The sequence below is a fragment of the Capricornis sumatraensis genome, chromosome 15 (assembly GCF_032405125.1).
Source record: "Capricornis sumatraensis isolate serow.1 chromosome 15, serow.2, whole genome shotgun sequence".
Lineage (NCBI taxonomy): Eukaryota > Metazoa > Chordata > Mammalia > Artiodactyla > Bovidae > Capricornis > Capricornis sumatraensis.
In genome coordinates this window covers 84,764,253-84,790,483 of record NC_091083.1, presented here as the reverse complement: position 1 = coordinate 84,790,483, position 26,231 = coordinate 84,764,253, and the positions used below count along the sequence as shown (strand labels likewise).

The 26,231-nt window shown below is 50.3% G+C and overlaps 1 protein-coding gene across 1 annotated transcript in view; it reads left to right on the top strand.

Moving 5' to 3' along the window:
* Positions 1-4,648: 4,648 nt before the first annotated feature.
* BCAS1 (brain enriched myelin associated protein 1) overlaps positions 4,649-26,231 on the top strand; it is a 95,917-nt gene continuing 74,334 nt past the window's right edge. The window contains exons 1-3 of the mRNA XM_068986842.1: positions 4,649-4,769; positions 14,462-14,538; positions 15,754-15,832. Of these exons, the coding sequence (XP_068842943.1) occupies positions 14,467-14,538; positions 15,754-15,832 (151 nt within the window). The 5' untranslated portion in view covers positions 4,649-4,769; positions 14,462-14,466. The remainder of the gene's footprint in view (positions 4,770-14,461; positions 14,539-15,753; positions 15,833-26,231) is intronic.

Here is a 26,231-nt window from a genome sequence, read left to right as displayed (position 1 = left end):
CTGTACCTAGGACAGTGACAGTGTCCTGTATCTAGGACAGTGACAGTATCCTGTACCTAGGACAGTGACAGTGTCCTGTATCTAGGACAGTGACAGTACCCTGTATCTAGGACAGTGACAGTGTCCTGTATCTAGGACAGTGACTGACAGTATCCTGTACCTAGGACAGTGACAGTGTCCTGTATCTAGGACAGTGACAGTGTCCTGTATCTAGGACAGTGACAGTATCCTGTATCTAGGACAGTGACAGTGTCCTGTATCTAGGACAGTGACAGTATCCTGTATCTAGGACAGTGACAGTGTCCTGTATCTAGGACAGTGACAGTGTCCTGTATCTAGGACAGTGACAGTACCCTGTATCTAGGACAGTGACAGTGTCCTGTATCTAGGACAGTGACAGTACCCTGTATCTAGGACAGTGACAGTGTCCTGTATCTAGGACAGTGACTGACAGTATCCTGTACCTAGGACAGTGACAGTGTCCTGTATCTAGGACAGTGACAGTGTCCTGTATCTAGGACAGTGACAGTACCCTGTATCTAGGACAGTGACAGTGTCCTGTATCTAGGACAGTGACAGTACCCTGTATCTAGGACAGTGACAGTGTCCTGTATCTAGGACAGTGACTGACAGTATCCTGTATCTAGGACAGTGACAGTATCCTGTATCTAGGACAGGGACAGTATCCTGTATGATGCTTCAGTGGCAGACATGTCACTGTACATTCGCCCAAGCCCGTAGCGTATATGCCATCAAGAGTGGACTGTAACATGGAGAGAGGGCCTGTGGACGCAGCAGGGGAAGGAGAGGGTGGAGGGACTGAGAGAGTGGCCTTGACATATTCATCACCATGTGTAAAATAGACAGCTGGTGGGAAGCTGCTCTGTAAGGCAGGGAGCCCAGCCCGGCGCTCTGTGATGACTTAGAGGGTGGGATGGGGCTGGGTGGGAGGGAGGCTCTCCAGGGAGGGGAGAGGAGATGTGTACATAGATATCTAGAGATAGGTATATATAGATAGATACGGTTATGGCTGGTTCGTGCTGTTGTACAGAGGAAATCAGCACAACATTGTAAAGCAGTTGTCCTCTAGTTAAAAAAAAATTAGTTAATTGTAAAAAATTCTGAAAGAGAGTGAACACAGATCTTTAGGACAGTGACCTTATCCTGTATGACACTATCATTATCCCGTATGATACGTCAATCCATCAAAACTATGGATTTTGAGTAGTTATAATGTAGGTTCATCGATTGTAAAAAATGTCCCATTCTGGAGTGGGCCGCTGATAGTGGGGTAGAGTGTACACGTGTGCAAGCAGCTGGTATACAGGGAAACCCCGTACCTTCCTCTCAATTTTGCTGTGAAGCTAAAAAATTAGAGTCTTTAAAAAAAACCTGATGGAAAGGGGCGGGTGTGTGGACACAGGACATCATACGTCCACTGTCTGTTGCTGCCCGTTCACAGGCCTCCATGCTGCCCACAGGCAGGAAATCCCTGCGGACCCTGGTGGACGGGTGTCTAGCAGGGCTCAAGGCGAGTAGAAGTGAAGTGTGTTACAGCTACAAGCGGGTTTGTCGGGGCATTGGCAGCCCGGAGCAGCCTCGGTTTCCATCCATAATCAGAAACGGTCTCAGGACAGAAAGAAGGCCGTGCATTCTGAGGAGCACAGACAGCAGAAGAGCCCGCGGCGCCCCTCCCCCTCGCGCCCCTCCCCCTCGCGCCCCTCCCCCCTCGCGCCCGCTCCCTGCAGGGCGGCTGAGAGGAGGGAAGATGAAGCGCCAGCAGCTGCTCCCCTCAACCTGCCCTTTCTCCTCAGTCAGCTGGAGGCAGACAGTGCGGGTCCAACGCGTGGGTGCCCCGAAGCCACACCTGCAATTGGGCCAGTGTGTACGGCACTTACTCTGTCTTAGTAAAAAAGGGGATATAAGTTGTGTGAATTGGGGTATTCCAAGAAGGAGTTCATTGCATTTAAAACTGATATTGCTGCTGCTGCTGCTGCTGCTAAGTCGCTTCAGTCGTGTCCGACTCTGTGTGACCCCATAGACGTCAGCCCACCAGGCTCTCCCGCCCCTGGGATTCTTCAGGCAAGAACACTGGAGAGGGTTGCCATTTCCTTCTCCAATGCATCAAAGTACAAAGTGAAAGTGAAGTCGCTCAGTCGTGTCCGATATTGCATGCTAGAAAATTGGATGGCAAAACTCATGCTAATAACTGAAAATTTCAATCTTTCTTTACTTAGAATGACTTAGAATAGTAAGTAGAATATAGAACACATAGTGAGAGGCTGTGGGAGAAAGGAAAATGCTTTCTGTTTTAGAACCTCTGCATGCGTGCTCATGCACGCTGAGCCGTGTCCAGCTCTGCGACTCCACGGACTGTGGCCCGCCAGGCTCCTCCGTCCATGGGATTCCCCAGGCCCGAATCCTGGAGTGGCTGACACTTCGTCCTCCAGGGGGTCTCTCCAGGAACCCGGGGATGAAACCCTAGCCTCCTGCGTCTCCTGCATGGCGGGCGGGTCCGTTCCCACGGCGCCGCCGGGGAAGCCCTGCAGGCCGTCTCCCAGCACTGTTTCCTGCTTTTAGAGCAAGGGTCTCTGGATTCGGTCCTGCCCGTCACTGAGCCAGCCCTGCCCGCGGGACCACTCCTCAGCAACCCTCGGGGAGGGTCTGTGATAGACCAGACAAGCTCCCTGCCTAGACGATGTTTCTTCGTGGTAAGACGCCATCCACAGGGTACTGCCTGTCACAAATACTGACGGGAGAGCCGGTCCACTCAGGGAGGGCTTGCTGAGCCCTCCTCTACAGCAGGGAGAGGCCATCCTGCTCTGCAGGGTTCTGGGCGCCAGAGACACAGAACCCAGCACACAATAAATACAAAAGCACCGCAGCCGAGAGGGGCGGCAGAGACTGAGGGCTGGGGAGAGCGAGCCGCTGGCTCCCACTCAGCAGCTGGTCAGGTAGGGGGTGGGCCTGGGGTCCGCTGTGGGCCTGGGGTCTGGGAGCCCAGGCCCTCGACCTGCAGGCCGCCTCACCCCGTGCTTGTGTCTGTGTTGGTATGTTGTGCACGCCTGACAGCTGCTTAGCAATCAGGCTTGTTACATTCCCGATTTAAAGGTACAGTGAGAAGCTGGAATCCGGTTTATAAAGGTAATTATGGAACATCCCGTTGTGAGTTCAGCGTTTATTTCGGCAGTATCTCTGTTCCTTAAACGGGGCTTTCTGAAGGGGCCTTCTCTAGCTCCCCCTGCTTCTCCTGCCTAGCAGCCTCAGCTTTCGTTTCATAAAGACGATCCCACTCTGTGACTCTGTTTCCTTGCAGTACTCCGTGTTTAATTATAGTGGGCCTGGGCAGGGTCGGGGCAGGGCCTCTAAGCATAGGCCTGTAGACAGCTGGGGCTTGACAAGTATTCATGATGGGTGCTGGGATGCATATATTAATGAACAAAGCCAGAGTAATTACTGGTTTTATTTCTCTGGAATGTTTTCTCAAGAACACTGAATAACATAGCTCATCACGCTTCCCTTTTTGCACTGGCTGTTGGGAAGCTCAAAGCCACATCTGAGCAAGTTTATAAACCCACACATACACTCGCCAGTGGTCTTACCCCCATTCAATGTACCCACTCTCATTTTTCTATCTTCTTTTGCTCCGTTGAGTTCAGCTCAGTTGCTCAGTCGTGTCTGACTCTTTGAGACCCCATGGACTGCAGCACGCCAGGCTTCCCTGTCCATCACCAACTCCCGGAGCTTGCTCAAACTCATGTCCATTGAGTCGGTGATGCCTTCGTTATCTTTTAAAAATTTAAAAATTGACTTACAGTTTACATACCATACAATTCACTTGCTTTACTTGCACAATTCACTGATTTTTGGTATATTTAGAGAGTTGTATAACTATCAGCTTAGCTTTCTGGTTTTGTTCTGGCCATGTGGCCTATGGGATCTTAGTTTCTGGACCAGGGATTGAACCTGTGCCCCCTTCCTTGGAAGTGCGGAGTCTTAACCGCTGGACCGCCAAGGAAGCCCCTCGTTATCTCTCTGTTTACGCTCTCCTATTGTATCACATGTGTCTTCCTAAGATGCTGTAGTAAACATCCTTGCTGGAATTAAATACATTGAATGGCCCGTCTTGAATTTCTAGCTTGCAGGAAAGAAGAATGCCCTTTCCAGTGCCAGGCCCTGTCTCCAGAGCAGTAAACCACCCTTAGGTTGCCTGCTTTCCGGTACCCACAGGCCTTTGGGAGGGATGTTTACGTGACTGGAGGCTGTGGGGGGTGAGATGGTGTTTCCTCCCCCTTCGGTGGTGTCTGAGAAAGAATGAAGGTGAAAGGCAGACAGAACTGCAAAACCTCACAGAACGTGTTTTCCCAGCTTTCCCCAGGCCCCTGCGGTCACTGGGGAAGGGAGCTAGCTGCCCGGGTCAGCCTGAGCGGACGCGGCCAGTGAGGACAGGACACTCGTGGGGCCAGGGAGGCATCACACAAGAGCAGTCGGGGGCTCGGGCTCTCCGGGAGAGGCGAGGCCAGCCCCCGAGCCAGGAAGAGAAGCCGCTCCTGCAGGGCGGCCCGGGAGAGGCGAGCTCCACCCAGGCTTGTGTTTGCCCTGCTCTGTGTATTCAGCCAGCAGGCTCCGGACGAGGAAGCAAAGGGCAAGGAGCCGGGCTCAGTTGACAGCCTGGCACTGGGCAGCACCAGCTGGACGCACGGCACTCCACGCAGAAGCAGCTCCAGGAGACACCGAGGACAGAAGACACTCCCTCCGGGGGCTTGCAGGTAACTGCTTCCAGATCTTTTCAGCGAGGCCGGAGAGTTTGTTCTTTGCGGACGATGAACTATAGAAGCCAGAGGCCAGAGAGGGTTGAGCTTGACCCTGGCTCTGCCAGTGAGTCACTGTGTGGCGTTGGGTCTGCGAGGGCCTCAGTTTCACCATCTGCGAAATGGACCCAAAGATAGCCCTACCTAAAAGGATACAAGGATTACATGATAGTGTGGGCAGTGTTGAGTTCAAAACAGCAGAAATAACTCCTATTTGCACGGACCCGTTGCATGTCACTTCAAGTGTAAACCTTGGGGGGAGAGTCAGCGGATGGAGGGGCATGCTGTGTGCCTGGGAGACCACCATCAGAACTAGAGTCCCCCAGTGCAGAGCCAGCTTTGAGGCTGTGTCTGGGGGCAGCGCCTAAGGAGGTGAAGGAGACGGGGAGAAGGACTCCCCCAGGGACTTTTGTGAATCGGGCTCTTACTTAACATTGACGACCTCCCCTGGAGGTGCCTGCAGGATTCCGATCCCAGCAGCAGACTCCAGAAACCTGCGTTGCCCTCAGAAACTCCGTTGGCTGCCTTGAACAGTGATGGTGACGGGAGAGCAGGTGGTCTGGAGCCCTGCTGACGCCCGGTCCAGTCGCAGCCCCGCCACCGACTGGCGGGGAGCCCTGGGGTGGGTGCCTGCACTCTCCGAGCTTCAGGGTCTTCGTCTGTGAAATAGGCAAGTTAATAGTCTTGAGATCAAAGTGACATCCACGAGGACTGAGGGGCCAAGGCAGGGAGCACCTAGCGACGTGCTTAATGCGCACTAGCTGTTATTTTCATTGTTATCGTTGTCTCCATGTGATATCAGGAAAACGAGGCTGGGGAGGGGTGGGTAGGGACTCCTGGATCTCTCGGAAGGGAAGCTGTGAAACTGGGCTCCCGTGAGAGCCGACTTCAGCGAGATGAGTGAGGCTCTGTCCTCTCCTTGGGGGCAGAATTTAAGAGACACCGAAGAACTCCATCTTTGAAATAAATTATATTTTAAAGCAATATTTTTAAAATTTTCAATGAATGCGAAAACATCCACAGTGAACCAAGTAACCACACATTTTGTGAAGAATCAGTCCCAGCATTAATTCTGGTTTTTTAAGATAATACATTATTGAAATATATATATATATTATTTATCTTGATGGCTGAGTTTTCTGGCACCCCATTGAATTTTGCACCAGGAGGCATCTGACCCCACTGTCATCATGCCCTGCTAGAGTTGAGCTGCCTTAGAGGCCTGCAGTGTATAGATTCTGGTGTGTGGGTGTGTGCATGTGCGTGCACGTGCCCGCTCAGTCACTCAGTCCTGTCCGACTCTCTGTGACCCCATGGACTGTACCCCGCCAGGCTCCTCTGTCCATGGGACTTCCCAGGCAGGAATACTGGAGTAGGCTGCCCTTCCCTCCTCCAGGGGAATCTCTCAGACCCAGGGACTGAACCTGCGTCTCCTGCATTGGTAAGCAGATTCTTTACCAATGAGCCACCTGCGAAGCCGTATAACTCTGCCCCTAAATAAAAACCAAGGGAGGGCCCTGCAAACATGGATTTCGATTGAAGGAGTCCCAAATCAGGGTGGCTGTTTTTTCCCATAGGGTTCTGAAACTCGGGAAGGGTTGTCTTTGTAGGGAAAGGCATGTGCTTCAGGAGAGAACCGGGCCTGGGTGAGCCCATCCTGGCTGGCTTCTGGTGGCGACAGGGATGCACAGAGAGGTTTGGGAAAGGCCCTGGAGGGCAGGGCCACTCCTGCAGGCCCGCCCGAGCCGCTGGTGGCTCAAACATTTGTGGAGAGTCACCGTGTCAGCAGCTTCTCCTGCTGCCCAGAGCTGGGCTGGGCTGGGCAGCCTGAAGGGTCTGAATGCCTTAGTCCTGTGGAACCAGGATCAACCTTAGCTCTGCCTCACCAGAACTTTCTGTCTGATCAGGGTTCCTTTACTCTTCTTTATCCATTAAATCAGCAGATATAACTTGAGGGCACACTCTGTGCAAGCAGGATAAGTGGGTTACCTGCCCCCAAGGAGTTTACGTTCTCAGGGTGAAGGGCTTGCATCATTAAGCCTCAGTGTCTTTATCTGCGTAATTTGGGGATAACAGGCTGCTGTAAGAAAAAACGGAAACAATGGAAGTCAGGTGCCCAGTGCTGGGCACCTTGCAGGGGCAATGTGGGGAGGCACTCACTCTGAGGTGCCCACCGTACCGGCCCAACCTCGAAGGGGCCGCCTCCTTGCATTGTGGGCCCTGACGCCTCTCCTGCCCCACCCTACTCCTGATCCTGCAAAGCTCATAGTAAGGCTGCAGCTAATGTTACCTGACATCACTATTAGCCTAAAGCTGTTTGGGGCAACACTCGGGATAAGATGCTGAGCTCCGAGCCTTCTAGAAACCGCGATGGGTAAAGGGACGTAAACACAAGAAAGCATTCCAATAGCAGGACCTCAATTCCCAGATCTTAAACACTCAGCAGCGGTTTGATAAGGAGGCCCTCGCCCTGAACCCACACATACCAGGGCGCTGGGCGCAGGGCTGGGGCCCAGAGAGGAACGGCTTTCAGCCCTCTCTGCACACAGCAGCCCGTGTTCCAGCACGGTGCAGGACCGCGGGTCGTGCAGGACCACGGGTGGTGCAGGACCGCGGGGCCCGGCACATCTGTTCTCATCACTCACCTTGATGCTGTCTTTGGAGCTGGGGGCAGAGGGCTTGTTCTGCTGGGCATGCCAGCCTGCTCCTGTTGGCACCGCCCTCAGTGGGTGGTGAGAAGGGCCCCCAGTTTACCTACATTCCACTGCATTGATCAAAGGTGTTTCCGTTTACCCAGTGACTAACTCTGTCGCCCTTGCGCCCTTTGAGGACTTCCTCCTTCCTCTGACAGTCATTTAGCTGCCAGCACGGCCGCTGCAGAAACGCTCTTTCTCTGGGGCAGCTGGTACCACGTCTGGTGTTTGATCTGTTTGGAAAAGGAGGACATATCGTTAACTTGTAGCTCAATGAAGAGTCATCGGTGGGAGGAGTGGTCGGGGACAAGAGGAAAGGTGTTTAAGGGAAGGGGCTTGTAAGGAGCAGTAGCATGGAGACTGAGGGCTCAGGCAACCGATGCAGACATTTACTTGCATCATATGGTAAATATCACTGTATTGGCAACCATATTACACTATATAAATGTATCAAAGTACAACATGTTGCACTTTAAGCTTATAAATGTTTCATGTCAAAGTCATTCAGTTAAAACCCTCTAAAATTGATTAATTGATTAATTACATTAAAGGAGGCTGATGAACACCAATCCCTGGAGAGATGCAAAGGAAACTTCCCTGAATGGCCAGTTCACTTGTGGGTCAAAACAGAGCTAAGGTGATTACAGCAGTAACAGGAGACATGAACAGTGAGAACTAACCTTCTTCTCGTCTGACTGCTGCCAAGCCCTTGGGCTAAATCTTCCCAGAGACTATTGATGACTTTTCAATTTTTCATTCACTTTGGATCTGGCTATGTTCCTTGACTAGTTATGATGTTGATTTCTCATTGCAAAAACAGATATGCAGTAAATATTTTATAGTCTATGTTGTATTACATGATATGCAAATACTTTATAAAATTTAACATAACTTATATGGTAGAGGAGACAGCAAGAGAAAGAAAAAGCTTAGAGCTCGAACTGTGGACCCAGGCTGCTAAGGGTTACGTCCTGATGCTCCCTCTTCCTAGCCGATGATCTGTATTAGTCAGCTCCAGCAGTGTAACAAAAAAAACAAACAGCCCACAGACTGGGTGACTTGAACAACAGATATTTGTTTTCCCACAACCCTAGAGGCTAATAAATCCAAGATGAAGATCCTAACTAATTCCGGTTTTGGTGGAAGTTCTTTTCCTTGCTTGCAGCCTTCACACCTCTGACCTCTTGTGGGGTCCTCACATGGTAAAGAGAGAAAGCAAGCGCTTGGGTGTTTTCTCTTATGAGGCTGCTAATCCTTAGGGTTAGAGCCCCACCCTTATAATTTCCTCTAATCTGTCTCTGAATACAGTCATGCTGGGTTAGGGTTTCTACATGTGAATTTGTAGGGGAACATAATTCAGCATGGTTTTAGGCAAGGAATTCAGGCTCTCTGGACTCACGTGATGCATCTGTAAAATGAGAACACTAAAAACTCCCGCCTCGAGAGCCCCCGCCAGCCTCGTAGTCAGGATGGTCATCATCGCTGCCACGGCCTGGGTTCGATCCTTGGTCAGGAAACTGAAATCCTGCATGCCACGTGGACAGTTTGGCCAAAAAAAAAAAAAGAGTGCTTTGAAAGGGTTGCAAACATTTTCAGACTCGCTGAGATGGCTGTGATTTGTGGATGGTGAAAGCCAATGCCCTTCCTCTCTCTCAGAATCCAGACCCTGGTTCTATGTACCAGGGGAGCCAGCACCTGGGGGAGTCCCTGGCCCAAAATGTCCAGGATGGCACCTCTCAGCCCTCGCCATCATGGAAGTCACCCGGAGATCCTGGAAATATTCTGATGCCCAGGCCCCGGCCAGGGGCTCTGATGGGATGGGTCTGGTGGGGCCTGGACACGGGGACTGAAATCTCCCGTGGGGGTTGGAATGTGTAACAGTGTGGAGACTGGCCTCAATAACAGAGATGGGAAATGGAAAGTAACGAGACTTTCTCCTCTGAATGACCCCCAGCCAAAGGCCTAGCCCACGTCCTCCAAATGCTAGGCCCCTGAGTCTAATTTTAAAAACAAACCTCTCTGCCATATGGAGACTTGTGTTTAATGTCAGATTAAAGGAGAACATTCATAAGAACAAAACTACGCACACCATCAGGTCATGAAAGGACGTTTTGATACCACCTTCAAATTTTTTTTTTTTTTTTGTCCAAAATAAAAACCGAGCTCTTTCAAAGAATATGTTTTTCTTGATGGAGAAAACTCATCATCTGATGTATTCTTCTCCTCTGTTGGAGACTGGAGGAAGCTTCATCACAGACAGGAATGGTCCAGTCTGGACCACCTGCAGCCTCAGTTTTGCCATCTGCTAAATGGGGATAAAAAGGGTTCCTGCCACACAGAGTCCCTGACGCGGCTTTCAGGGTGATCAGCTCATCCTGGCTTGCCTAGGACTTCCCTGGCTGTAACAGGAAAGGTCCACCTCCCCAGAATGTCCTCATCCCCAGGACATCCTGGGGGTTGCTCTCCATCACAGCCCCCATACCTGTGTGCACTTGCTGAAAATACAAATCCAGGATCCCGGTCCGACTGTGTGAAGTGATCACGGAAATCAGAAGCGCCGCCAAGTTCCTTAGCTGCTTGTATCAGACATCTCTGAAAGTATCAGTGATGATCACGGTGATACTTCTAATCACGGAGAACACCTTCAGGGCACCCCTTCACCATGTGCCACTCCCTGTTTGGGGTACCTTCTATGTATTAGTGCCTTGAACTCTCACAGCAACCTCTGGAGTGTGTGCCCTTATTATCCGCATTTTACAGAAGAGGAAGCTGAGGCCCCGTGAGGCTCGGTAACTTGCCCGGTGTCACCCGGTGGCTGAGTGGGGACTCGCACCTGGGTGTTTAGCCCCCAGGGCCCACACCCTTATTCGACGGCACTGCTCTCGAGAGGTCTCAGCACTGGTGCGCCCCCAGTCAGCTGTGATCAACATTACTTTCTTATCAGTTGCACCATCTTTGGGGCGGGCGTCCCTGGTGGCTCAGATGGTATAGAACCTGCCTGCAGTGTGGGAGACGCAGGTTCGATCCCTGGGTCGGGAAGATCCCCTGGAGGAGGGCATGGCAGCCCACTCCAGTATCTTGCCTGGAGAATCCTACGGAGAGAGGAGCCTGGTGGGCTACAGTCCACGGGGTCGCAAAGAGTCGGACGTGGCTGAGCGACTAAAGACAGCAGCAACATCTTTGGGGCAGAAAAGGACTTGCCACGCTCATGCAAACCTTTAACAAAAGGTGTAATTGTAAACGTGAAAGCCTTTCCTTTGACGTCCCCAAACGTGTTGGCCTTACTGGTGGGCTGCAGTCCACGGGGTCGCAGAGTCCCAATGTTTGTTTCGGCCAATACTGACGTTGACCGATAGGTGGCAGTAACCGTTTGTTTTCGTCGCATGGAAATCTGGCCCCTTTGCAAAATTTGAAAGGCAGAAGCAATTTCACAACACATATGTTGTAACTGCTGGCGGAAACCAATGTTATCTGAGTCCAAGTTGTCCCTGCAAAAGACGTGCAAATGGATTTTCCTTCTTTCAGGCCATTTGGCCTCGACACTGCCGGAGAGGCGCCTTAAAACCTGCAATGGCCGGGATACGGAACCCAGGCTCCTGCGGGTTCAATGTTTCTGTCCTGTCTGCACACACCACAGCTCTCTCAGGGAAAAGATTTTTCATAACCTCAAACATTTTAATTGACATTACCTCCCAAGTTGGATTAAATGTGAATTGAATAATAGGAGCTTTGAAAGTTTGTAAGCCCATTGGTAAATTAATTTTGTAAAAAGCTAGATTTAGATGGAGACATCATCTACTGTGTGTACATTTTTGCAAGTGGCCTTGGTTGAGGCGTTTAACCTACGGATTTCAGTTTTCTCATCTATAAAATTGGAACGATGATACCTCTGCCTTGCGGATTTGTCGTAAGGAGTAAATTCATTTACAGCACGTGGAGCTCTCAGGACAGTTTCCCAGCAGGTGATGAGCACTCGCCAAATTTGTTGTTATTATTATATCGGGGCATTCCTGGTGGCTCAGCAGTAAAGGATCTGCCTGCCAAAGCAAAAGGCACAGGTTCGATCTCTAGGTCGGGAAGATCCCCTGGAGAAGGGCATGGCTACCCACTGCAGTGTTCTTGCCTGGAGAATCCCATGGACAGAGGAGCCTGGCGGGCTACAGTCCATGCGGTTACAAAGAGTCAGACATGAGTTAGTGACTAACACGTGATTTAGCAACTAAACTACAACGTTATTTTTATTAATATTACTATCGTTCAAACGTAATGTTATTTCCTCAAACTGTGCCAGGTGTCTCTTGCTGTGCGAAGCTTTTCTCAGGTTGCCGGAGGGCCTGCTCTCCAGACGCGGCGCAGGCGCTTCTCGCTGCGGAGGCTCTCCGTGTTGCCTCGCACGGGCGCTCGGGCTGAGGGCTCCAGTGGCAGCAGCTCGTGGGCCCGGGAGTTCCTGCACCCGGCTCTGAAGCCCACGCCACAGCAGCTGTGGCGCACGGGCTTAGCTGCTCCGAGGCACGTGGGAGCTTCCCGGACCAGGGATCAGATCCGAGTCTTCTGCACCGGCAGGTGGGTTCTTTACCACTGAGCCACCAGAGAAGCCGCTACTATTACTGTCTCCTCGTTACTAAGGTCGTTAGCATTGTCATTGTTTTCATACACAGCGGGTTCAGTTCCTGGTCAGTCTTAATTTGGGCAACACTTAATCTCTCAGCTGCTTCAATCTCATTATTTGCAAAATGAGTATATGTTACTGAAGCTTATGTTGAGCAAAACCTACAAACTTTCTCGAAAAGGCCGGACAGTAAATATCTTAGGCTTCGCAGGCCATCTGGTCTCTGCTGATGCTCCCCAACTCTGCCTCAGTACATGAAAGCAGCTGGAGGTATACTATAGATAGACGAACGGGCACGGCTGTCTGCCAAAAGAATTTTATTTATGGATACCACAATTTGAACTTCATCTAATTCTCATGTGTCACACTCTATGATTCTTCTGATTTTTTTTCCCCAACCCTTTATAAGTGTAAAGTCCGTTAGCACACAGGCCAGCCTAACACAGGCCGTGGACTGGGTTTGTTCCCTAGCTGTCATTTGCTGACCCTGGCCTTGAATATTCAATATTGCGGGGGGGGGGGGGGCGCTCCGCAGAAAGAGAGCGGCAGTGGAACTTCCCTCAGCAAAGCCGAGGGATCCCAGGGAGAGGTGAGCCTGCTGTCCGCCAACCCAGCCCCACCTCGAGCGAGAGACAATCGGACGTGACACGGGTTTCGTCTAAGCAGTTCTGCTTTATTGCCACCAGCTCTTGGTTTTATATAGGCAAGCGGGGGGTTTTGCAAGGGACTTTCTATAGTTGCACCAATCACGTTAAAGGTCAAATCATCATGTGCCATAGTTGCACCAATCACGTTAAAGGTCAAATTGTCATGTGCCATAGTTGCACCAATCACGTTAAAGGTCAAATCGTCATGTGCCTTCATTATGACAGGAGTCTATGGTGATCTCGCGCTGTCTACGTGCAGGGAAATCAAGAGAGCCAATCAAAAACTGTAACATAGACCACGCCCCTATTTCTTCCGCCAGGCGCAAACTTAGTTTCCGACAGCAAAGCTAACCCATCTTTAAGGTTTCCCATTTAGGGCCCCACAAATATTTTCATAGTGTCCCATTTATAATGGCCTACTGGGAGCACGGATATCTCAGATTTTATAAATAGGAAATATTTCAACATAACTGGGGTCCTGTATGTCTTAGCACTGCCCAGCTTTATTACCTGTTGTGATGGCCTGTTAATACATAAAATCCCAATTCTGATATCTACCAAGTTCCCGCAAGAAAGCCCTTTTGTGGCCTCCCAAATTTCTGATTACCCAAGTCTCCTCCCATGGATATCCTTGGAGATGCATTGGCTGCGTTTGGCCAGGAATTAAAATCCTTGGCTGTTATTCCAAAAGCCAGCAGGCTGATGAGTCGGCAGCCAGGTCTTTGGAAAAGGGCTACCTTGGAATCACTGTGTGCGTGAAAAGGCAGCTTTTCACTAGTCAGGCAGCCTAGAGGGACTGAAGGAGCCGCACCTCCGGAAGCAGACGTCCTCTGGGCCAAGACCTCACGTGGCCCTTCTCTGGATGTGTGTCCTGGGCGCGTTCAGGAGACTCAATTCCCTCCTTTCCAGGGGAAGGGAGTTCTGCGGGGAACATCCCAGAGGCTGGAGCAGAGGCAGCCTGTGCGGGAATCTCCCTCTGCGGCCTTTAACCAGCCGACCTTTGGAAGGTGGTTTTACCTTCTTGTGACTCAGGTTCGTCTCCGCTAGAGGGACATGGCGGGAACACCTGTTTCACGCGGGCATGCAGGGCCACGTGAGATGGCACAGGACACGCTCTGGGAAAGCAGCGCTTGGGGCTGAGGACGTGTGAACTGTTGTGAACTATCGTCATTAGTGTTGTTACGAGGCTCTTGAAGGGTCTGGGGATAACGTGGGTTAGCGCCTAGTTCAGTGCTGCGGGGTGAGGGATTGTTACTAATAATTATTCCCTCCGCCCAACTAACAAGTTATAATTTTGACACCTGATCAGTGCAAGACGCAGTGCTGAGCTATAATGGTGGGTAAAGAGAGAGAGTCCCTGCCCTCACGGTGCCCCCCTTTTTTTGGCCACACGACACAGCATGTGGGATCTTAGTTCCCCCACCAGGGATGGAACCTGTGCTCCCTGCAGCTCAAGTGTGGAGTTCTAACCGCTGGGCCACCAGGGAAGCTCCTGCATTTAACTTTAATTCTGTTGAATTCATGAGCCCCAAATCTTCCCTCATTCCTCAAAACAGACATGAACAATTGGTCTCCCCGGGCTCGTGATAACACACCCACAGTGACTGGGCAGGCCTCTGCATCTTAGTTTTGTATGCAGACGTGAGACTTCTGTTTCTCTTGGGTTTTAATTTTCTGAGTCTCTCTTTTTCTCTGTTGCAGGAACAATGGGTAACCAAATGAGTGTTCCCCAAAGAGTTGAAGACCAAGAGAATGACCCGGAAGCAGACACTCACAAGGTGGTGTCGTTACGGTCTCAGCGTCATTAGCTATTGGTCGGGAGGGTCGGGGTGACGGCAGAGGGCGGAGCCTGCCCGAGGCTCGTCGGGGTGAGCGGTGCGGCGGTTGCTGCTGCCGGGGGTTGCTCAGTGGGACGCAAACCTCCGGAACCCATCAAGGTGCTGTTAAAAGTGCAGGCTCTTAGGGGCCCCACTCACGGCCCAGGGAACCAGAAATCGCAGGGAAGGGGGCCCGGGGAACCTGAGTCTCCATGGTGACTGATTCCCGTCCATCGGGGCACAGGTGCAGGTGGGTCTGGGCCGGTGGCTCTCGACTGGGGGTGGTTCTGCCTCGCCACCGGCTGTGTCTGGAGACGTTTCTTGGTTGTCACAACTCCGGTGTCCAGGAAACTTCCAAACACAAGCTTCTTTTAAACAAAACTGCTACCAAAATATAAAGTCAAGTCTTCCAAAAGATGCGTAGTCTTTTAACTTTTTTTTCTCTCTGCACTTATTAACATATATTACACTACTAATAATATTAACAAAATAAGATATGCAAAGTACTTAGCATATAATCGATATTCAGTTAATGCCAGTTATGAGTGGGATCATTTATTACGAAAATGACATTGGGTAGCAAATGTTCTCTTTGCAATCCTTTTTTCTTTCCATGCGAGTATACCTATATGTGTATATATGTGTAACCTTTTTAAATGTCAGCAATAAATAACAAAAGAAAAAAAAATAATCCAGCAGTGACCTAAAATTGGGAAGGGGTTGCAACAGCTCGATGAAGGGGGTGGGTGTGGAGCAGAAAAACAGCAACGGGCGGCTTCCTGAATCTGAGGAGAGTGTGGCCTGGAGGCTGTGCTTGTGTGCGGGACCCTGGGGTGTGGTTAACCTCCCAGCCCGTCATGCTCTTGTCCGCTCACTGCGCACTCCAGCACCCCCCCTTTGGCCAGGAGTCCCATCTATACGGAGGGGTCTGTCCTGCCCAGGCTCATGGGGCTTGCTGAGAGCAGGCATAGACCGTGCAAAGCTCTTGTCAACCCGGGAATCCAGTCCTTTAGATCAGGGTATTAGTTTCTGTGAGGCATCATAGAAAGCGGGGTGGTTTCTAGAAGTGGAGACTTTAATTTGTGAGGCGCCCTTGCGGCCTTGAGTTTCTTTCCTGAGTTTTTCTGACTTTTCTCATCCAAGACTTGGCTAATAGTCCCACACATTCTGTTCCAGGTCACATCTGGGGATGCGTGTGGTCAAAACGGCCTGCCGGCCATCATATCCGGCCGCACCGTTCAACTCTACGATGAAGGTGAGTGTCCCGGCGGGCTGCTCGTCCTCAGCATGGGGATGAGGATGGGGAAGGGCTGCTGGCCCTGCTGACGGGGAAACAGATGCCGGGGCTGAAGCCGTGTGGAAGGCACGCGTGTCGTTCCTGGGGCTGCAAACACAGCGCCACAGAGTGGGCGGCTCAAGCCACAGGAACGTACTGTCTCACTGTGCTGGGGCTGGAAGTGGAATTCAGGGCGTGGGCAAGGTCGGGATCCTCTGAGAGATCTGCATGTGAAAAGGTCTGTTCCCCAGGGACTTCCCGGGTGGTCCGGCAGTTAGGACTTCGCCTTCCAGCGCAGGCGTGGCAGGTTCGATCCCTGGTCAGGGAGTGAAGTCTCCCCCGTGCCTCACGACCAAAAAACCAAAACCAAAACCAGAAACAATATTGTAACAAATTCAATAAAGACTTAAAAGATTGGTCCACATCAAACAAGAAAAAGTCTTAAAAAAAAGAAAAAAAGGACTGTCCCCTGCCTCTGCTTTGACTCCCGGGGGCCTCAGACCTTTGGCTTCGACACAGCTCTCCTCTTTGGTTTTCCCAGCATCTTCCTTCTATGAGCATCTGTCTCTGGGTCCAAGCCTCTCCCTTTTGTACCGACACGGGCACGTGGGGCTGGGCACAGCCCCAGCCTCATCTTGACTTGGTCCTCGGCAGAGACCCTATTTCCAAATGAGGTCATAGGAACTGGGGGTTGGGACTCCAGCATCTCAGCAATTCGCTTAACAGCACTCGTCTCTCTGGGCTGTGTCTGACGTCTGGAAGAGTCTGAGGATTTACGGCAATAAGTGAAAAGCAACAGAATAGAAACACTGGGAGGCTGGGCTCTTTGGAGTCCAACAGACCACAGTTAAAACCCCTGCCCTGCAACTTACTGGCTGTGGGACCTGGAGCAAGTCACATGGCTTTCTAAGCCTCAGTTTTCTCATCTGTAAAATGGGGATAATGATACCTATCTCATGGAAATGATGAGAGAACTCGAGGAGATCAAGCATTTTACTTATTACCCAGCACTTAGGAATTCGAAAGAAACAAGTGAGATATAGAAGGCGGCAGAGGGTGGTGTTGAAACTGGGCAACGTGCTTCTCTCTTTGATTTTATTCTGAGCATAAGGCTGTGAGGGCTTCCCGGTGACTCAGTGGTAAAGAATCTGCCAGTGCAGGAGAGGCCAGAGGTGCAGGTTTGATCCCTGGGTCAGGAAGATCCCTGGAGAAGGAAATGCCACTCCACTCCAATATTCTTGCCTAGGAAATTCCATAGACAGGAGGCTGGTAGGCTGCAGTCCATGGGGTCACAAAGAGTCGGACACGACTTAGCAACTAAACAACAGCAAGGCTATAAATTCCAAAAATGAAAATTGACTGAGTTCTACTATGAGAAAAATATCAGTAAATTATGTAAGAGGCAGGGTGTCCCCATGGTTGAGGGTAAGAGCTCTGGATTCAGACTGCTGGTTTTGCCATCTGCCAGCTGTGTGACCTTGAGCCAGTTACTTAACCTCTCTGAACCTCAGCCTCCTTATCGGTGAAGTGGGATAATAACAGTACCTAAACATAAGTATCAGACATAATAAGAGCACACATTTCAGTGGCACATAGTAGGTGCTCTGTACGTATTAGCTGCCATGACAGTGTGATGGTTATGGTTGCTGTGATTTGCATGTGAGTTTCTGGGCTTCAGTGCCCTTCCCTGAACAGTGAGGAGATGAATCACAGCACTGGTTCCAGAAGCTTTAGAATTTCCTAATGTAAGCGAAGACACTGCCCTCTGTTTCCCCTGCTGTGCTCTGCTGCTCACCCTACATCTGACAGCAGTTATGTGGGCTTTCCATACCAAGGGGTTCTGTGACACCAGCTGGGTGTTCCACAGTTCAGTTCAGTTCTGACACCGTTTACCAAGAGTTAGCTTCGGCTCCCAACAGTTATGGGCTCAGTATCATAAGACTACCTCCCACTAAAGTCGCCGATGGAAAGTGGGGAGTCCCCGGCTCAGCCACAACTTCTGCCCTGCTCGGCTACACACCAGAGGTTCCCACGACTTCCCCCTCAGGTTCAGTCATTTGCCAGAGCGGCTCACAGAGCGCAGGAGAGCCGTGTGCCTGCTAGATTGTTCCTGCTCTGTCGCTCAGTCGTGTCCAATCCTTCTGCGACCCCCTGGACTGTACCCCCCAGGCCCCGCTGTCCATGGCATTTCCCAGGCAAGAGCACTGGGCTGGTTGCCACTCTCTTCTCCAGGGGATCCTCCTGACCCAGGGACTGCACCCATGTCTTCTGCCTTGGCAGGCAGATTCTTTACACTTAGCACCAGGGAAGCCCCTTACCAAGCCACCAGTTCATTCTAAGCGGCCGATGGAGGAGGTGATGGGAGGGTCGGGGGAGGGACCCTGGGGCGGGGAGAGTCTGTGCTTTCTCTGGACAAGCCACCTGTCCAGAACCTCCACGTGCTTATCAACCCAGAAGCAATCTGAACCCCGTTCTTCAGAGATGTTTGTGAAGGTTTCATTACATAGGCGTGCTTGATTAGATCGATGGCTATTGATGGTAGAACTCAATTTTCAGCCACTCTCCCCTCCTGGAAGATTGGCCGGGGTGGTGAAGCTGAAATCCTAGCCCTCTGATCACATGTCTTGTTTCTCTGGCAACCGGGGCCCCCATCCTTAGAGGGGCTTTTCCAAAGTCACCTCATTAACATAAACTCAGATGTGGTTAAAACGGGCTGGCTTGTTATCAATAACAAAGGTCATCTTCTTGACTCTTAAAGGTAAGTTTTAGGAGTTCTGTGCCAGGAACAGGGATGAAGACCAAACATATATTTCTTATCATATGATGTCCCAGGATCTTACCTCGGTTGCTTATTAAAAGTGTAGATGCTCAGGTCCCGTCTTTCCAGAATACTCTCCAGTTGAGCCCTGGGGGTCTGAACTGCTGAACGTTTTCTAGAGGGTTGAGGCACAGGCAGGATTGGCAACCACAGGATGAGATAAAAGTCACAAGTCTCTTCCTGCCTTTCAACCTGTGAGTCAGATTTCTGCTCTGATGTGGGTGGAATGGACTGAACTCGCGGCAGCAGCTTTGGTGAGAGCGGCGTAAAGCTGGCGGCTGAGATGCACACACTTGGGGAGGAGAATCGTATCGTTTTTATAATTTGCAAGCTGTCGACGTTCTCGACTGATCCAGAGGCCCTGACAATCTAATCTGTCCTTCAGAAGTGGTTTTCTTTGGTGTCATTCAATCACTGTTGTTGTTGAGGTTATGCCCCTATTTTTTTTGCGCCTATTTTTAATATGGGGCACAAGGGTGAGGAGAGTGTCAGAAGCAGAACATGGGGACAAAATGTTGGAAATCGAGACAGTCCCCTCTTGTTCTTTCCCTCTCCTCTTTTCTCTCCCCTTCCATACTTTCCTCTCTGCTCCCAGCAATTAAATATATATATTATGTATATATATGTAATGCATGTATATATTACATGTTATATATATATAATTAGCAGGTCTTCCTGTAAAAAGGAAAACAAGTAACAGAAATACAAGGTAACAATCTGGGACAGTGTGTTGCTGTGGATGCCTACATACCCAGGAAGAAAAAAACCTCTTTTGAGTGACCCGTGGTTGGTTGTACCAGCTTTTGTACGACGCAGCCTTGCATCGGCACCCGCTGAAGAATCTGTAGCAAGTTTAAGTTAATCCTCTGAAGCCAAAACCTCCGCCTGCGTCCACTGACCATGTGCCCTCTGCATCTCACTTTGGAGTGATTATCCCTTTGAGTGGGGAAGGCAGCTTATCATCCTTGAGCTGTTTCCTCCAGGTTATCATCACTTTCAGTGCAGTTTTTAAAGGGCTACAAAAGTGGGATCCTGGGTGGTTTTTTTATCCTTTGGACAAACTTCTCCGGCCACGTCTTCGGGTGCACGTTTGTGTTTGTTTGGCGTCCGCGTGTGTGTACGCACAGAGAGAAAATCAGGCTTCCCTGGTGGCTCAACGGTAAAGAATCCGCCTGCCAATGCAGGAGACACGGCTTAGCTCCCTGGGTGGGAAGATCCCCTGGAGGAGGGCATGGCGTCCCGCCCCAGTGTTCTTCCCTGAAAAATCCCGTGGACAGAGAGCCTGGTGGGCTACAGTCCACGGGGTCACACAGAGCTGGGCGTGACTGAGACTGAACAGCAGAGAAAGGTGACTAGAAAAATAGATACATGGGCCCCTGGGTGACTGGTTTCCTTCTTTTTATCCATACGTTTCCTTTCCTTTGTTCTCCTGTTAAAGACGTCACTGCCATGCGGGAACATCTCCCATGAAGACCTATTGAGAAGCAGTGCCTGAGCACACAGCCTAGGGAGCAGGGTCCTAAACTCACGGCGTGCTGTGCTGTGTGACCTTAGGCGAGTTGCTGAGCCTCTCTGGTCTCACATCTGAAAAATGGGAATCGTAATAACAGCAGGGCAAAGCTTTGAAGATTGTTGGGAAGCTTGAGTGAGCTGATGCACCTGCAGTAGAGAAGAGCGTCTGACATGTGGTCAACATGCGAGGAGAGTTTATTTTTCTGTTTTGGATTTAATGTTGATAAAGGCCATCATTCGGGTATGAAGTTACTGTACTAGCTCCATCTAGATAGCTCTTGCAAATCTAAAATAGAACCTCGAAACTTCTTTTCTCCCTGCATCCCTTATACTTTTTCAGTGTTTTATTTTTTGTCTTCCGGACACACTGTGGGAGAGATCAATCAGGCACAGCCCTTCTTTACAATCGATCCATGAAATCACATTCTATTTCCTTGTAGAAATAAATTCATCTCACATAGTATTTTTTCTTGGTGAGGGTAAGAGACTAGGGATCTTAATATCAAGCCAGCATCACGTGGTACAGCTCATGCAGGTGAGGGTTTCTCTCCAAAGCTTGGCATTATACTTCATCTTCAGTAACAGCATCTCAGAAAATAAAAATGTCTGATGTTTATTTCCATATTATATCTCTAGCTTCAGTTGCCAATTTCAGATGCTGTTTGAAAGTCTTGTTTCAGGGAAGCTGGTAATGGTGCCAAAGCCACGTGCCACGTGACCTACTGCTGTGCACAGCCCCGTTTCTTGCACCTTTGGGTCAGAGGCTAATGCGTTTCCTCTGTCAAAATGTGGTTGTTTAAATTCGTTTCTTCAGTTCTTCCCTTTCTTTTTCTGATACATGTTAATTTGAATTCCAGAGTAGCTCTGGGGAAGTACTTCCCAAAGAGCTACATGTCCGTCAGTAGAGTGGTTGCATCGGTTAGAGCAGACTCACACGATGCTACACCCCTGTGCAGAGATAGGAATGAACCACCCCCAACTACAAAACTGTCATGCCAGAACAGGAGGCCAGATGTCCTCATTCGAATCCCCAGGGCCTGGGAATATGTCACTTTCCATGTCAAAAGCAGGTTTTGTGATGTGATTAAATTAAGGATCTTGAGGTGGGGAGCTGAGCCTGGATTATTCAGGTAGACCCAATATAACTACAGGGTCCTTTTAAGAGGGTTATTACCAAATTGGTTGTAGGCAAAGAGATGTATAGTCGTCATTTTGTGGACAAAGGTCCATCTAGTCAAGGCTATGGTTTTTCCAGTAGTCACATATGGATGTGAGAGTTGAACCATAAAGAAGGCTGAGTGCTGAAGAATTGCTGCTTTTGAACTGTGGTGTTGGAGAAGACTCTTGAGAGTCCCTTGGACTGCAAGGAGATCCAACCTGTCCATCCTAAAGGAAATCAGTCCTGAATATTCATTGGAAGGACTGATGCTGAAGCTGAAACTCCAATACTTTGGCCACCTGATGCAAAAAACTGACTCATTTGAAAAGACCCCGATACTGGGAAAGATTGAAGGCGGGAGGAGAAGGGGACAACAGAGGATGAGATGGTTGGATGACATCACTAACTCGATGGACATGAATTGGAGCAAACTGTGGAAAATGGTGAAGAACAGAGGAGCCTGCGGTTCTTGGGGTTACAAAAAGTCAGACACGACTTAGCAACTGAACAACAGCATGTCCACTTAGGTCCTAGCCAGACTGAAGCCCTCTTCCTCGGTGGGGAAGAAGCTTCTTTTTTCATTCAGATTCACACAATCAGAAAAGAAACTGATGCTGAGCCTAAATCAGCACAAGCTTTACTCAATGGCCAGAGAATGGAAAAGCGGGGACTCAGTTTGAAAATCAACTTCTCATCCTGACTTGGCCTGGGACACAATGTATATACGGAAAGTCAAGGCAAAAGGGAGGCGGCTGAGTGAAGAGAGGGAGGAGTATTCATGACTTACCCGAACACAGGGGTATAATACGCCCAGGGCTGGGAGAGCACCCCTTTTCAGTCCTTGTAGACAGGCTCTCAGCTGTTGCCATGGCAACTGTCAGCTGTCATGGCACTGGTGGTTGTGATATAAGACACTTGTGTTGTTTTAAGGTACAAAAATGGGGGTAGTTTGTTACAGCAGCAACAAGAAACTAACACAAGTGCTCTGAAGACTCGGAGGCTCACAGACCACGCACTGACTCTGTCACGCGTGCGCGCTAAGTCGCTTCCGTCCGGTCTGACTCTCTGTGACCCCGTGGACCATGGCCCGCCAGGCTCCTCTGTGCGTGGCATTCTCCAGGCAAGGATACTGGAGTGGGTTGCTGTGCCCTCCTCCAAGGGATCTTCCCGACCCAGGGATCGAATCTGCGTCTCTTGCGTCTCCTGTGTTAGCAGGCACATCCTTTATCGCTGGTGCCTCCTGGGAAGCCCGGCTCTGTCCCTCTGTAGCTATGTAACCTTGGCGAGAAATGTGTACTCTCAGAGACTCTCCCGAACAGTGGAAATGAGAATAACATGAGCTGTATAGAGTGACTGGCACAGGATAAGTGGAGAAATAAGCACGACAGGGAAACACAGAGTGTCCTTTATCACTGGCCTCTCCCCTGCTGTATCGCCTGACCAAACTTTCCACCTGTGCGTGTACCTAAAACCACCAGATCTTAGGGAAATGAAAGTACCTCGTTTTCCTCCTCCTTTGATTTCTTTCAATCAAATGTATCACAATAGTTCACCCTTTTAAGAAAGCTGTTCTCGCTGCTAACGAATGGCAGAGACTAAGGCATGATTTGTCAGAAAACGTCATTTTTCAGAAACAGAAGACCATCTCTGTTTCACCTGTATAAGAAGTTTCTAAAAAAAATTTGTCTTTCATTTTTGTTTGTAGTCAATTTTTTCCTAAAAAGAAAAATTGCCTAATTTTTATTTTTTTTTTTTAAAGAAGTAAGTGGAATAACTTTTGGACTGAAAAATCCTGACTTGCATAAATGGTCCGCCTGCCAATGCTGTGCCATAACGAGTGAGAAGAGAAGCCAGTCAGGATGCCTCGGCAAAGTGTCCTGGGAAAGCCAACGCCAAAACTCAGCCACCTGGTAGAGGGACAAACCTGGGACCAGCATCACTGGTTGGGAAGGGAGCAAATAGGTCTGTGCGCAGCGCACTCACGGTCTTCCCCCAGTTGGCTGGCTTTTTAAATCTGTTTCCCCTACTTGGATAAAAGTTCCCGAGAACAGAACATTTCGTTTGTCGTTGCAATAACCCTAGAGTTTAGCCCAGGCTCTGAGATACACAGAACGCTTGCAGAGGACTGATAGGTTAGTGAACCGTGACACCTCAGACCAGCGGCAGTGGAGGAGCAAGAGAAGCAGCTGAAGAGCAAGTCCTAGACCCTGATGGATCCTCTGCAAGTAATGCAGCCCTCGGTAAAGGGCACTTTTAGGTATGAAAAGGAGTCTGGGGGTCAGCCCTTCCAAGTGCGGCGCGGCGGCTCGCCAGCATTGTCAGGTACCCGTGCGTGTGCTAAATACGCGCTGCAGCTCCAAGCTGGCCCCTACCCACGCGTCCCGTCCTCGGGCGGGGGGACCCCAAAGTAGGAAAGGCCACGGTGCCCCGCTGTTTTTTCTCCCTTTATTGGGAACGAAACGAGGGTCCTCGCCGGAAGCCCATGCCCCAAGCAGGCGTCCGCTTAAACCTCACGGGCCAGCACAAGGGCACGAGCGCACGCTAGTTGCGGGGGCTCTGGGCGGTCGGGGACCGCTCTGGGCGAAGAGGATGCGCGGGCCGGCCCCTGCACCGGCCTCCTGTCCGCCGGCGCGGACTCCCGAGGCCAACCGCAGAGAGCAGCGCGTTTACCCGGGCTCTAGCGCCTTTCCTGGGCGCCGCCCTCTCTGCCCTTCCGCGCTCTCTCTGGATGCGCCTCCCTCGGTAGCCAGTCTCCTGACCCTCAGCGCTGCCCCCTGCAGCCCCGCTGGACACGCCACCCACACAGACCCCGCGGCATCAGCGCGCTGCTTCCAGCGGGTACAGACGGTTCTGGAGACGGGCCGCCAGGGCCCACTTCCGCGCCCCTCCTTGCAGCAGGCACATGCTCTGTGGAATCTCATGCTTCTCCGCCTCTTAGCGCTTTTCCTCGTCAGAATTTCTGGGGCATTTCCGTGTGATAACGCGTCTCCCACCCGTTCCTTCTCGTTGGCTTGAAAGTCACCTGCCCTGTGGCTGCGAATCCTCTGTTCATGCTCAGCGTTCCCGCCCCGCCCCGGCCTGCGCTGGTGTTTGTTAGTGCAGGGTCTTCATTTTCAAAACCGAGCTGTAGCTCAGATGCCATGGAATTCACCCTTGTCAAGTGTATTACGCCACGTAGTCCTGGTAATTATATCCACAAGGTAGTACAGCCGTTTCCACTGTCTGATTCCACACGTCATCAAAGAAATTTCATCAAACAAATCCCTTGAGCCGTTAATCTCTAGTTCCCCTCCCCCACCGTGGCAACCGCGAATGTGCTTCCTGCCTCTGGATTTGCCTACCCTGGACAGTTTATATGCAGAGAGTGGTACCATAGGAGGCATTTTGTATCTGGGTCCTTTCACTGAGCGTAACGTTTTCAGGGTTCGTCTAGGTTGCAGTGTCTTTTTGATTATGGTTATCTTGGTGGGTGCGAGGTGGTAACACGTGGTGGTTTTGATTGCCTTTCCCCGATGACTGAGGATATTGAACATCCTCTGCTGTGCGCATTGATCATTGGCATCTCCCACTCTGGAGAATACGCCTTCTTTTTAAAGACTTCATTCACTTCCTTGGCTGTGTTGGATCCTAACTGGCACAGGGGATCTTCGTTGCATCATGTGGGATCTTTCCATGCAGCCCTCGGACCCTCTAGTTGGGGCGCTCAGGTTCCGTGGTTGCAGGAGACGGGCTCAGCGGTCGTGGCACGTGGGCTCAGTGGCTCCGCGCTATGTGGGATCTTAGCTCCCCAACCAGGGATTGAACCCATGGCCTGTGCATTGCAACGTGGATTCTTTACCGCTGGGCCACCGGAGAAGTCCCTGTAAAGTCTTCCTGATTTGGCTCTTCTCCCCGTCCTTTTCCTCTGAGCCCCTGTCTCATATCGCTTTCTGGCTAGCTCTTCTCAGTGCCCCACAGTAGCACTTGCCACTGTTCAGCAGTGTTCCGTGCGGGCTGAATTCAGCCTGCTCCCGCCTGCCATCTCCAAGGTTCGGCGCTCATGTCCTGATAGCTGAGAGCATTAGGAGAGTGCCGTATGATTTTCGCTGGTAAGCATCTTTCTCTAAGCATTTAAAGGTGTTTAAGACTGTGTGCATGGTCAGCATTCCTGCTGCCTCTCTTCCCTGCCACCCTTGGGGGTGAGAGACGCTTACCATATTGCTGTCGGAAATGTGAATCTCTGGAGCCTCTTTTCGGGAATTAATCTGGCAGTGTCTATTTTTTTAAATTAAATGCACATTAATTTGGGTGCAGCGATTCTACATCTGTAACTCTGTTCTATAGAAATAAAGCACTAGCCTAGGACTTTTGATCATAGAAGTTTCCCCAGCATTGTTTGTAACGAACATGGGAAAAAAATTATTTGGAAACTATCAGAAAGTTCATTGATCAGCCAGTGACGTAAATCTCCTTTGGTATATTCACATTAAGAAACATTTTACAGCTATTTTTAAAAGATAAGATAGATTTGGGATGTATTGATTGAGGAAGGGGAGAACTGAGGTTATCTGAGTCCATTTGGGTAGCTTAAGCAATACATGAACCGTGAACTTCCTGATGTTCAAGCTGGTTTTAGAAAAGGCAGAAGAACCAGAGATCAATTTGCCAGCATCCGCTGGATCATGGAAAAAGCAAGAGAGTTCCAGAAAAACATCTATTTCTGCTTTATTGACTATGCCAAAGCCTTTGACTGTGTGGATCACAATAAACTGTGGAAAATTCTGAAAGAGATGGGAATACCAGACCACCTGACCTGCCTCTTGAGAAATCTGTATGCAGGTCAGGAAGCAACAGTTAGAACTGGACATGGAACAACAGACTGGTTCCAAGTAGGAAAAGGAGTACGTCAA